Source organism: Arachis stenosperma, chromosome 6, assembly GCF_014773155.1.
Source record: "Arachis stenosperma cultivar V10309 chromosome 6, arast.V10309.gnm1.PFL2, whole genome shotgun sequence".
Taxonomy (NCBI): Eukaryota; Viridiplantae; Streptophyta; class Magnoliopsida; order Fabales; family Fabaceae; genus Arachis; species Arachis stenosperma.
This window is the reverse complement of record NC_080382.1, coordinates 131717609-131731559: the sequence shown is the minus strand read 5'-3', so window position 1 is coordinate 131731559 and position 13951 is coordinate 131717609. Positions and strand designations below refer to the sequence as shown.

General features: G+C 35.1%; 1 protein-coding gene across 10 annotated transcripts in view; it reads right to left on the bottom strand.

Moving 5' to 3' along the window:
* The window catches only part of LOC130933375 (uncharacterized), a 43569-nt gene extending 29864 nt beyond the window's left edge, over nt 1-13705 (bottom strand). For 4 of the 10 annotated variants that reach the window (XR_009067694.1, XR_009067693.1, XM_057862969.1 and 1 more), the window contains exons 1-8: nt 13520-13705; nt 13127-13184; nt 12797-12987; nt 12365-12460; nt 12003-12071; nt 11867-11918; nt 10758-10858; nt 10068-10149 (exon numbers count right to left, since the gene is read on the bottom strand). Coding sequence is in view for 1 of the 10 variants with exons in the window: in XM_057862976.1 (XP_057718959.1) it covers nt 7666-9864 (2199 nt within the window). In the remaining 9 variants the exon portion in view is untranslated. The other 6 variants (XR_009067695.1, XM_057862973.1, XM_057862976.1 and 3 more) reach the window with 5 other exon arrangements.
* Nucleotides 13706-13951: the final 246 nt, after the last annotated feature.

The following is a 13951-nucleotide window of genomic DNA, read 5'->3' as shown; positions in this document are numbered from 1 at the left end:
GATACTTAAGCTATTTTGCTAATATGTTTGAATTGAACGTTATTTTGTTAATATGTTTGAATTGAACGTTAAGTGTCATGTTGTAAGTATTGAATTGGTTGTTCTTAGAGTATCTTTAATAAAATATTTTTGGAGTATTATTTTTTAGAAGAAAATATAAGAAGACAATAAATTTAATGAACAATGTGAACAATAAAAAAATAAAACTGAAATCAAAAGATAATTAATTTAATTAATTTTTAGTAATTTTAAATTTTGAATTAAAAAAATAAAGATTTACAAATGGTGCAGTTACGTATACGATAACTTTTTTTCTCCCCGTGTAATTTTTGTTTTACAGAGCATTCTTTTCATCCATTTTCTTTCTATCTCTCTGGTCCGACGCCACCAAAAACATCAGTCGTTGCCGCCCAAAACACTAACCGACGTCGCCCTGCTCTCCAAGAACGTTCAAGCAGGTACACCCTTCACGCACATTGCATCCTTCGTGCAGCCCACCAATGCGCTGCTCGGCAGGCACCCTGAAGCTGGCGGAGTTCATCGTCCTAACATCTCCATCTGCAACATAAAAAGGACATACGCAACTACCGTTTCATACGCCTCCTCACGTCCAAATGTTCATTTCACTATGATGGTGAATGGTTATTTCAGGCATTATGTATGCAGATGGTCGTTTTAGTGAGTAATTGGATGATTATTTTTGTTTACAGATGTCGGATATTCATTTCTATACCTACCCGAATGGTTATTATTACGGTGGTGGCAGAACGCGACCCCTAAGGAGGGTACCGACGCGGGAGAGAGAGGCAAGCCGGACACCAAGGACGCGCGACGGAAAGGATGCAAGCCTGCCTTGACGGAGGATGCCGGCGGAAGATACAAAGACCCGCGATGGGACGGTGGCATCCGTCTGAGCTGTTGGCTGCCGGCAACGGAGACAGATGCGCGTGAGAAAGGGGGCTGCACTAGGGTCGAAGCTAGACAGTGAGGATGTCTCTGACGTTGGTGAGATAGAGTGGTTAGTGATGAATGTGGGGGTGGTTGCCGGCTAGGGAGAAAGAGGGATTTGGGGGTGAAAATTTTTTGTAATTTAGGGTTTGGATGGTTATTTTGTGAAATAACTGAATGGGGTTTTTTGGATTTAGGGTAATCAATGGAGTAGTTTTCATTTTTTATTCCTATTGGGTTAAATATCTAGCCTTCACACTGTTAACATTTCTCATTGTTTCTCTAGCGGAGTTGTATTTTTTATATTTTTAAAAAATGAATTGATTTAGAATTAAAATTTTTATTGGAATTGATTTGTGAAATAAAATCAATATTATCTTAAAGATATAATATCACTTTGATAGAGAACCAACAAAATTTTATCACTCATATAATTATTTTGATAAAATAATTAATAATGATATAAAATTTTAAATGAACCCAAAATAAGTATTGAAAGAATAAATTTTATTTTTAATTTTAAATCACTATTTATAATATATAATCGTACAAATATTTTTATAAAATTCAAAATAAAACTAAAATTAGAATTAGCATTGAAGATACTTTTAAGTTTAAACTCTATATTATTGCCAACTCTCATGTTAAGACTCGATTTGGTAAATGTTTGTATTTTCAAGGGTGAAGTATTAAATTGATCCCTACATTTGGGTATAATTTTTTTTTGGTACTTAAGGTTTAAAGTGTCATATTTGAATCCAAAAATCTTTCATTTAGCTTCAATGTAGTTCCATTATGAGGTCAAAATTAAATAATTAATAGAATGTCATGTGTAAAATCTGGTTAATTAATGGCTAATTAACTCATAAATGAGAATTTATTCTAGAAAGCCAAAAATATAATTTTTATGGCTTAATATGATAGAAGAGATTGAGACGAGAATTTCAGTACCAATTTTATAGAAATCGGATCAAGATTAGACCAAACGGGCCAAACCGGGCCAACCGGACCCAAAGTGGGCCATTGGCCCAATTAAACTAAACCAAAACCCTAGTTTTCAGCACTCTCTCTCCTCACAACACTCTAATTCACGCTGAAATGGTGGAGAGCAAGGGAAGAACTCTCTCAAGTTCTCTCCCTTAGTTGATCTTCAAACTACTATAACTTTTGATCTAGAGCTCCGATTGTCGCACCGTTTGCGGCCACACGTTCACCGCGAGAGCTCTTAAAAACCCATACAATCAATATTGAGGTAAGCCACGTTTTACTCTTCGTAATTCCAGCCCTTGTTTTTGAGTTTCATGGACAAAATGTTGAGATTTTGGGCTCTTTGATGTTATAGGACCCAACTCTCTTGAAGGAAAAGATTAATATTGTCTCCTTGGACCTTGGGTATGGTAAGATTCTCAACCCTAGTATAATTTGTTGTTCTATGATGTTTGGGTCTTGAGATGTTGTGTATGGGTATGATGATTGTGGCTTAGGTTGTGTATATGTGAATATTTGAGCTTGATTGAGACTTTGAAAAGCTTGAAGAGGGTTTTGTATGCAAAAAATCTGTTCTTGGAGGTGTTGAGACCTTGAGATCTTGAGGAAAAGTGGTTTGAAAGTGCTCCAGTTGAGCTTGAGAAATCGGCTAAGGTATGGTCTCGGTTTCTCGTATCTAATATGTAATGTGGTGGGAAATACTTAGGCTAGAGGCCCTAAGATAGGCGTTGATGTTGTTGAATGGTTGAGATATATGATGTGGTCATATATGTGATGATGATTATTGATGCCTTGATGGTAGGATGTATGAGAAATATGCATGTTGTAATATATGCTTGATGAGTAATCGAGGTTGAATTGTGGGTGACACCATGTTGATGGTGAGTATGATATTGAGTATGTGTAATGATGGTTAATTAGAAATGGTTGGAATGAGAAAGTACGTATGATATGTTTATGTGTTTGTATCTTAGCCATTTGATTGAGAATTGTTAAAATGGTGGGATGATGTTTTGTGAATTGTGGTGAAGTGTTGATGTGTGAGTTGAGGAGGCTTGATGTTGATTTTGGTACATTTTGATTGATTTCAAAAAGGGTTGAAATTGTCATGTTTTGGTTGATTTTGAAAAGAGTTGAAAATGGCACATTGTGGTTTTGTATGAAAATATAGTTTTTGGGCATACTTTGATGGGACATAACTTGGACTACGGATCCCCGTTTTGTACCAAACTTATTTAGAAATGAAATTGGATCTAGGATGTCCATGTCGTTGGAAGAACGGGCAGAAAACGATTTAAAATGAGAAAGTTATGTCCGTCGGAAAATTGGGGGTTGAATTTGTGAATTCTGCAGCTTTTAACTTAGAAAATTTTTAGCAGAATGACCCTCCGCGCGTAGGTGCACTTGGCGCGTACGCGTCATTCTTCAAGAAGGCACCATCCACGCGTGCGCGGGGGCGTCGATGCGCTGCATCAAATGCCTAGCCATTTTCCCGAGAGTTGTGCCAGAGTTGTATCAGTTATGTGCCTGGGGCGCAAATGCATCCACGCGTACGCGTGGCTGATGCGTACGCGTCGTTTGGCTGTTTTTCAATCCACGCGTCCGCGTGTATGACGCATACACATCGATGAGCTTTGTGACCATCCATGCGTGCGCGTGGAGTACGCGTGTACGTGGCCCTGTTTTTATCCCAAAGTTGATTTTTGAGTTTTAAAAGCCAAATTTCACACTTCTAAACCTCCAATCTCACCACCTATGTCTTAAATCATTATGATATGCCTAGAAATGAGGAAAGGAGCTAGTGAATGTGGTAACTTGTGAGTGAAGCAAGGGAAAAATGAATGATCAATGAGGATCAAAGATGATTATGTGAGATGCGGAGGATGGCGGTGGAAGTGCTTGTTATGCCATGGGCTGAAGGGCCATAATTGTTAATGATTGGCTGGTTATGGATTTAACCGTGAGCCGGATGGCTAGATTATTGCCGTGTTACAGCGGAGCCATGATTATGGCTAAGAATAAATGCATATATGCTGTTGAATAAATTGTGAATGTTGCACTTCCACTATCAGAGATGAGAGTTTTCCTGGGAGAAAGCAGTGGCTAGCCACCACGTGCTCCAGGTTGAGACTCGAAGCTCTTTTGACCCTATGTTGTCAGGGTGGCCGGGCATTGTGAAAGTCCCGGATGAGCTCACCCCATAAATATTCACCAGTGAGGGTGATGGATATGGATCATAATTATGATCAAGTTTATGTTGAGTATAACTCGAGTGGGGAGACACGACAGAGGGACAGTCCAATGGTTAGCTACCAGGACTTGTCGGGATGGCTCTATAACCGACAGATGATATCATCAGCCATTAGGGACAGGCATTCATCATATGCATACTATGTGAATTTTTTTAGATTGCCTATTTGACTGCATATTACTTGCTATCGGTCTAAATGCCTTATCTGTTCCTACTTGCATATCTCTTGTCTGAAATAACTGTGTTTGCCATATTATACTCTTGCTGGTGGTTGGGATGTCTGAAGGAATTTGAAAAGGGAAGTATTAGTTAGACTGAAGGATCTTTAGTCAGTTGCCACTCATGGTTTAGCTTGTTTATAAGCTTTAATTTTATCTGGAGGAAGTTCTAGGATTGTCTTCGGCTTTCCTCTATTATTACATGTTTTATATGTGGAAACTGTTACCATGCTGGGAACCTCTGGTTCTCACCCATGCGGATTTTGTGATTTTCAGATGCAGGACGTGAGGCTTCTCACTGAAGCATGCTGGAGACTTCTAGATTAGCGAAGATCCTTTGTTCTCGGGACTCTGTTTTGATTTTATGATTTCTCTTAGATACTTTTATCTCCATTGAATAATACAAACTGTGATGACTCCTCTTATAGGAGATTTTAGAGAATAGGTTCTTTGTCTTTGTGTCCCTTTGGGTTTCCTTAGGGTTTCCTTATTTTATTTACTTGTATATATATGTTGTTATACTCGGACAGGTTATCTTCGCAACCGGATTTTGAGTTTTGATATTCCCGTTTTTGACACTCTTTTGTATATATATAATCTCGCGTTGGTTTATCCTTGTCCGTTACATTATCAATCGAAGTGTTGCGCTTTCGAGTTACGAATTTTGTTTTACCCCCTTTTTCTTAAAAATGCTCCTAGTTATAATCAATTTTTTTACAATACTATTCGTACTAAATTTTTATTTTAGAGGTCGTAATACCTTGCCATATCTGAATTATGACTTAAGGATAAAACTCTGTATGGTAGGGTGTTACATCCTGCATGACAGCAGTACAAGAATAAGGTCGATAATCAAGGGAACAAGTACAAGCTCTAGAGATACAAAATCAATCGTAAATGCATCAATACATTTATTTATTATTCTTCTTACAATTTAAATGAAATATTTTCTATAGAACTAAAGAGAATGATAAATAAATATATTGATGCATCAATAGTTAATTTTATGCCTCTAGAGCTTGTACTAATCTCCAAATTATCGACCTTGTTCTTGTACTACTGTATGTAGGACATTCCATTAATTATTTAACTTTGACATCATGGTGGGACTACATTGAAGCTAAATGAAACTTTTTTAGATTCAAATAGGATACTTTAAATTTTAAGGATCAAAACAAAATTTTGCCCAAACGTAGAGGACCAATTTAATACTTTACCCACTCTAAGATTTTTATTGAAGTTAGGTTTGCTTAACTCCTTTCTCCCACCTTCATCTTTTCAATAAGCTCAAACCTCATTTTTCTACTTCTTTTTTTCTCTTTTTTTTTACACTATTAATTTTTTTTAAAAGAGTTTGAAGAAGAAGAATGGGATTTGAACTTACTGAAAAGATAAAGGTGAGACCGAGAGAGAGGGATTAAGTAAACATAGATTTAACAACAATATTATTAGCAGTACATCAATTTCGTTAAATATTAGTAAAAGATTTGACAGTGAAATAACATTAATGTCATTTTAAATATTTTGAGATAAAAATATAATGATTAAAATGTTAAGGACCAAAATAGAATTCACCACAAACATTCAAGAGCAAAATAATACTTTTTCCTAAAATCTAAAATGATTTTAATATATATAAATATAATAAAGAGTAAAAATAAATATAGTTATTTATTAATATATAAAATTATATTATACTTTTTTAATTTGATAAGGTTTAGTAATTTTTTATTTTTGATAAATTAAAAATCATGTTCTTATACATTTTCTAAATCATGAATTCTTATTGAAAATGTTTATATGTAAGATAATTTTAAAGCTATTTTATATATTTCACAGTTGTCACTACTAGAAAATGGCTTAATAAAGACAGATTTACAGACAGATTTGGTTTATATTACAGACGGATTTTTAGTTACCGACGGAATTACTGACGGATTTTGTCCCTCTGTAAAAGCCTCGTCGGAAATTAGTTACCGACGGATTTTTTTCTGTCGGAAAATTACCGACGGATTTTTACCAGTTACCGACGGATTTTCCCTCTGTAAATTTTCCCTCTATTTCCTGAAGAAGACGAACTTTCCGACGGATTTTCAGACGGATTTTCCGTCTGTAATTACAGACAGATTTTTCGACAGATTTTCCGTCGGTAATTACAGACAAATTTTCTGACGAATTTTCCCTCGGTAATCATAGACGGATTTTTCGACAGATTTTCTGTCTGTAAATTTTTTTAGATTACAGACAGAAAATCTGTCTGTAAATCTATCAGTAAGATAAAATGAAATTTTTTTTAGATTTTTCATTGTAAAACAAACCTGTTTTATACAAAATAATATAAATTTAATAATTACAATTTTTTATCTAATTAGTATTCAAATATTTATAATATTACAAAAAATAAACAAATTCATCATATTATAAAGCTAAAAGAAAAGTATTATAAACAAGCAAGTCAATATAATTCAAAACATAAACAAAGTGTATTATCAACTATAATCCTCAGTATATTGTTCAACCATACTAAATTTATCAACTATAGTCCTCAGTGTCATCTTCATCCCCATCATCATCATAGTCTTCATCCGAAGAGATTGAAGGTGGCGGCGGTGGCGGTGGCGGTGGAGCAGTAGTGGAACTACTTGACGCTCTAACCTTCTTGTAATAGCTAACATAAGCCTCATTCCATCTCTTCTGTTTCAGCTTTTCCTTCTTGGCCTTTCCAATTGCCCGTTCTAACTTTTCTAACTTCTTTTGAGTCTTTTCCAAAGGAGCCAAGCGTGTATCTAACAACTTACTAATACGCTCATCTGTCTGTTAAGTAACACGTTGAAAAAGCTCTTCATTGAGATTATGAATCTGTTCTCGCAAATCAGGAACAGAATTTTGATTTGTAGATGCTCTTCCAGATACAGAGTTGGCAGAAGTGGTTCTAGACTTAATAGAGCTAGAAAAGAATGCTCCTTTTCCTTCTTTTGAGTCTATTAAATATTGATAAAGAAGCTTTAATTGTGTCTCCCCCGTCATCATTTCTTCCCACACGGGTTCGCCTCGATAAGATATGTGGTTCAAAGTAGAAAGAAACAAAACTTGAAGTCTCCTTTGCCAAGAAAGCCTCACAAATCGAACCTTCAACCCTTGCTCTATTTTTCACTGTTCGCTTGAATGCTCCTATCACCCTTTCAAACGGATACATCCACCTATATTGGACAGGTCCACACACACGTGCCTCATATGCTAGATGAATTGGCAAATGCTCCATCACATTAAAGAATCCCGGGGAAATATCCTTTCTAACTTGCAAAGGATAATGGGAATATTCTGCTCCATAACCTCTAAATCATGAACTTTGAGGGTGGTTGAGCACAAGTCTTTGAAAAACTGGCTTAACTCGGTAAGAGGCTTCCATATATTTGTAGGTAGTTCTCTGAATGCAATTGGAAGCAAGCACTGCATAAAAATGTGACAATCATGGCTCTTCATACCAATAAACCTCTCCTGGGAAAGACTTACACATCTAGCAAGGTTAGATGCATAACCATCTGGAAATCTAAGTTGTTGCACCCACTTATACACGTCTTGTTGCTGTTCAGAAGTTAAAGTATAAGCTGCCTTAGGTTTGGACCAATAATTATCACCGACATGCCGCAAATGTAAATCTGGACGCTTGCACAGTTCAGCCAGATCTAACCTAGCCTTTTCATTGTCTTTAGTTCTATCAGTGTCCATAACAGTATTCATTATGTTATCAAGCACATTCTTCTCTATGTGCATTACATCAAGACAGTGACGAACCAGGTTATCCTTCCAATAAGGTAACTCCCAAAACACACTTTGCTTAGTCCAATTGTGAGTAATACCATACTCTCGCGATTTGATCCACTTTCCATTATCTGATATCTTCCCAAGTCCTTTAACCCTTTGCCAAATCTCTAAACCACTTAATCTGGTAGGAGCCTCTTCACTTTCTATTTTATTCTTCCTGAAGTCATTCTTATTGCGCCTATAAGGGTGGTTTATCGGCAAAAACCTCCGATGACAATCAAACCATGATGCCTTGCCTCCATGTGATAGTGTAAAAGACTTGGTATCCTCCATGCAAATAAGACATGACAATCTTCCTTGTGTCATCCACCCAGACAACATCCCATAAGCCGGAAAATCATTGATAGTCCACATCAATGCCGCCTTTAAGACAAAATTCTTCTTTTCTACAATATCATATGTCAAAACACCAGGATTCCACAACTCATTTAATTCATCAATTAGGGGTCCCAAGAATACATCAATGTTGGCTTTAGGGTTATTAGGACCAGGTATTAAGCAAGTCAAGAACAAATAAGGATCTTTCATACACATCCCAGGAGGTAGATTGTATGGAATAACAATTACGGGCCAACAAGAATAAGGCTTGCTAAATTGGATATTTGGAGTAAACCCATCAGAGCAAAGACCTAACCTAATGTTTCTAGGCTCCAAAGCAAAATCAGAGTGGATACGGTCAAAGCTTTTCCATGCCTCCCCATGTGACGGATGGGTCATCACGCCATCATCACGTTGGTTTTTGATGTGCCACGTCATGTGCGGAGCTGAACTCATTGACGCATAAAGCCTTCGAAGTCTAGGGATTAAGGGTAAGTAGTGCATCCGTCTGACAGGAACTCTCTTGGACTTACAACCACCATCAGAAATAGGCTTGAATCTAGGTGCTTCACAAAACTTGCAACTAGTTAGAACAGCATCATCTTTTCGATACAACATGCAATTATTTGAGCAACAATCTATTTTGATTGCCTTCAATCCAAGCTTTTGCACTAACTTCTTAGCTTCATAGTAATCCCTAGGTATGGCACTACCCTCAGGAGCAATTTCCCTAATTAAGGTCGTCCATTGCTTAAATGACTCCTGCGATTGGTTTCCCTCGGCCTTAATGCATAGCATTCTAACAGCTATCGATAGTTGAGAGTGCACACAACCTTCCCACAAAGGCTTTTGAGCTGCCTCAAGAAGATCAAAAAAGTTTTTAGCCTCTACATGAGGATCCTCTGGACCAGCAGAATCGAAAACCATTTCATGATACCTTCTGGAGTTGTCTTCCCAGCTAATGTCATACATATCACATTCTTCCACATTTGCACCACTTCCTGAACCACCTTCCCCACAATTATTGAATCCCATCTGATTAATCCCTATGTCATCAATCTCTCCATGTTCTGTCCAAATCCAATAATTTGGCATAAACCCCTTTTCCCACAAATGCATCTTAATAATGTTCAGCTCTTTATAGTTTGTGCATCTACACTTAACGCATGGGCATCTACACTTTCCTTCTGACTTCACAACATCTAACTTACTAATCGTTTCTATAAAATCCTCAACCTTGTCATAAAACTCAGGTTTAATACCCCCTCTTGTTGGATTCAACCTATCATACATCCACACTCGATGGTGCCAAGACATATCTTACGAATTCGATGTTTTTAGTACCTATAAATTATCCAACACAAGTAACATTTCATCTCTCATAAGCAATAACCTAGAAATATTTAACCATATCAATGTTTTCAATGCAATACAAGCAACAACACAACATAAGCAATATTTCTTTTATCATACAATATCCTAGAAATTAATGAAGTTTACAATACAAAAATTGCACTAACCTGAAATCCAAGCAAAAAGTTGAAGGGATTGGACCAAAAATCTCTGAGCGAACACACAAATTAATCTTCTAACAATTAACTACTGTGCAATAAGAGAGAGAGAGAGAGTTAGGGAATTGCTATGGGAACATGAACAGTTCATCAGCTAACATGATTTTAATAATTAAAGAAGTGATTGTAACGTTTATTATTTGTTAGACATGTAATGAACCGTATCCAAACTCCTAGGTAGGTTAACATGTTGAATAAATGAACTAAACTAATGTCACTAGCCACAGTAGCAAGTAGCTATAGAAGCTAGCTAGCTATATATAACAAAATAAGGTTCAAGAAGATTATTTAAAATCAGATTAGATATAAAAAAATTTAAAAATTAACAAAATTTATTATTTTTAGTCAATATTTTTAATTATTAATTTAACTTTTTAATTTAATAATTTAATAATATATTTTTAGCTTATATTTTAATTATTATTGGCGAACTGCTAACAAAAAATAATAAATTTTGTTGGTACTGTAATATTGTTTTTAAATATAATCATGTATCCAAAATATTTGAAGACCTACCAATATATACACCTTGATCTTGCTACATAGATCATAGAGAAAGTTGAACAAAAAGAAAAAGGAGGGTTTTGAATAAACAATAAAATGACATTATTGCCCTCACTTCACTTAATTAATACTTACATATATGCTAGTGATTGATGATGATATTAACTTATGGCGGTGCTTGCTTTTGTGTGCTGTTAAATGCACTCTTGTCCTCTTCCTAAAACTTGGTAAGTGATCTACATTTACAAACAAATTGTCATTAAAAAAAAGGTCCAATTAGTGAAAGCAACATACATTTTTCTCTCATTAATTCTGTATGAGGTTAAGCAAAAGAAAGGGGTTAACACAACCCTGATTGCCTTTCTTAAGCTCTAGTTTGGTTGACTCACCAGTCACCCCTTTTGTTCTGTTTTAAGTGTATCTTTCGGATATGATAGTGATATGCAATTACAAAGTACAATGCATGCAATTTTAGGGGCATTAATTGCATGATATAGAGGATATATATGCAAGATAGTGAAGCTTCATTTCTCTCCTAACAAATTATAAAGTTAGTCAACCAAATCATCACATCCTATTATCCAGAGTCAAGAAAATTAGCTGAAAGAGTTTAGGGTTGATTTCAACAATATATAGCACAGAAGTTTTTTTTACTCATTTATTATTGGACTTTTTAATAAATGAAATAAATTATTTATTAACCAATATAATAAAAAGGTACGTGTATTTTTATTATTTTTATCAATGATAATGGATAAGTAAACAACTAAAAGCAGCAAAATGTTTAACGGGCTTCAATTTCGTTGTAAAAGATTAATCTTTCAAGGTTTTAGCATGTCTAAAGACTTTGGGAAACTGCTAGTAAAAGTACCAGTAACGAACATTTACAAAAATGTTTTGCAATCTATTTAATTTGAGGAAATGGATTAATATAATCTCAATATTAAAGTACAAAAGTTATGTTTCCCTTTTCTACAAAAATTGAGAATCATTCCTGGGAAATGTTTAAAGCACAACTTGAAAATTGCACAAAATCTTGAGAAGATGCAAGACATCATTCTAAATCATCGGTGACAAGTAACAATCATTGCAGAGTGATAACCAAACAATATATACACTTTTTACCATTTACAGAAATCAAACTAGGTGTTTAAAAGGTATAATTAAAATGAGACCACAAGCTAGGTGTTTAATTTCCAAAATTTTCAACCATGGAACTGGAGACATAGGGAGTAGGAACATACTGCTTTATTATATGCAATCGATGCTTCTTCAGTTGCCTCAACAAGATATTTCCTGAGATAAAAAAATGGATAAAAGATAGTTGATTAATACTATATCAAGAACTGCTTATGAACTTACAGAGGTCATCAGTTGTACCTTATCTTATGAAGTGCGGGTATAGAGTCCTTTGTATAAGTTTCAAGCAGGAGAATATGTTCCAGAACCCTGATATGCAATGGCAAATATATCTTTTATTAAACAAACAACTTTCTACCAATAATAAAAATAATAAAGTCTAATTTACTCTGGAAAACCTCTCCAGTTTCACTTAATTTTCACTAAGACCGGTATCAATTAAACATTTCTAATCAAGCTCGTATACTGTACAAATGTTTTTCATCAAGTACTTTTAGATTAAAAATAGTGGTGTGAAAACTCTGGTTCTAGTGCAGAGTTTTAATACAAGATGGTGTGAAGCCAACTACAATAACTTCAAAACAGAATGAGTGCAAACTTACAACAATGAATTTTTCAGTATTTTCTGGCTTCTTTGCAATCCCAATTGCAGTAGCTAATAATTTTCCAACAATGTTTTGTTATAGTTTATAAGAATTCTGAGATGGTAAATAATCAAGTTAAATAAGAAATCAAGTATATCTATGTGCAGATTTATTTTAACTATCAAGCTAAATATATATATGCTAACATGTGAAGAACAAAAGGCATCTTAAGATTCGAATTTTGTGGGAAACTACCAACAATATATATATGCTAATCATGATAATACAACCTACCAAACCATGAGATAATAGCGCCATGATATTTTGTGGGAAACTACCACGTTACTTATCAATTTCAATTAACTAGGCAGAGGAAATTAAGATTGAATTAATATGCATTTACAATTGAAACTGAAAGAAGCTAATTTGGATTGGACCAATTGCCTTTACCTTCCTTTTCCAAAACGACAACACTGAAATTATTAAAATAGTATCTTTGATTTTCCTACTTGGACTGCATCAGAGAGTGGCGTTTATAAAAAGGATTTCTCTTAAATTGGATCTCAACAATGATGGGTTCCACCTGTCCATGCTTCCAGACTTCCAGTTACATTAAAGGGAGTTTGATGCATATATATTACCTATCATGAAAGGAACTTGTCAATTAAAAATAATTAATTAACATTAACCCTAAAGGATTGAACTAATTTCAGTACCATACCGAAACAAACACTATCACGTAATATATAGGATGTGACAAGAACGAATTTAATCACGTACCTTGGATTCAGCTTCAACCCAGCTCAGAAAAACTCCAGGTTCTGTTTGTTCAATGGACCTTCACAGAAAACCATTGTGTAGTTAGGAGAGCAAGTATGTTTTCTTATGAGAAAGCACATAACAAGATAGAAAAATATTTCAGAGGCTTTTCATCAAACAGCTTACATGCATCATTCGAAATGCTTTGATTAAATAAAAAATTCATCACAGCAACCAAATAAATCACAAAATTAAAAGCAAATCCTAGCTTAATCCCAAATCGTAAATGAAATCAAGCATCAATTAAACTAACTGGAAGAAAATACAGTCACCATCGATGTTGGGTTTGAAGAGAAGAAAAAGTCACTGAAGGAGGATTAAAATTTATACTCATAAAAGTAGAGTTAGGTTTACCGAGAGTGATGATTGACAACGACGACGAGAGTGATGGAAGTCCCAAAGGTGTTGATGATGGAAGAATGCGGTGGATGATTGTGGTTATGGAACAGCGGTGATGGAAGAATGTGGCACTGAGGAGCAAGATTTGGAGTGTGAATGGAGTCTGAAGCTGCTTGTGAAACTGTGGAGTGTAACTGTGGAGCTCGAAGGTATAGAAGCAATGTTTAGGTTTAAGTCAGTATTATCGACGGAAATTTTTAAATTACAGACGGATTTTTCCGTCTGTAATAATTTAACAAAACGCACCGTTTTGTCCATTTAATTACAGACGGAAAATCCGTCTGTAACCATTTCCCACGAAAAAAATTAATTTTTCCGACAGAATTATCGACGGATTTTTTTTTCCGTCTGTAATTTATGCTAATTCAATTTTTTATTTTCCGACAA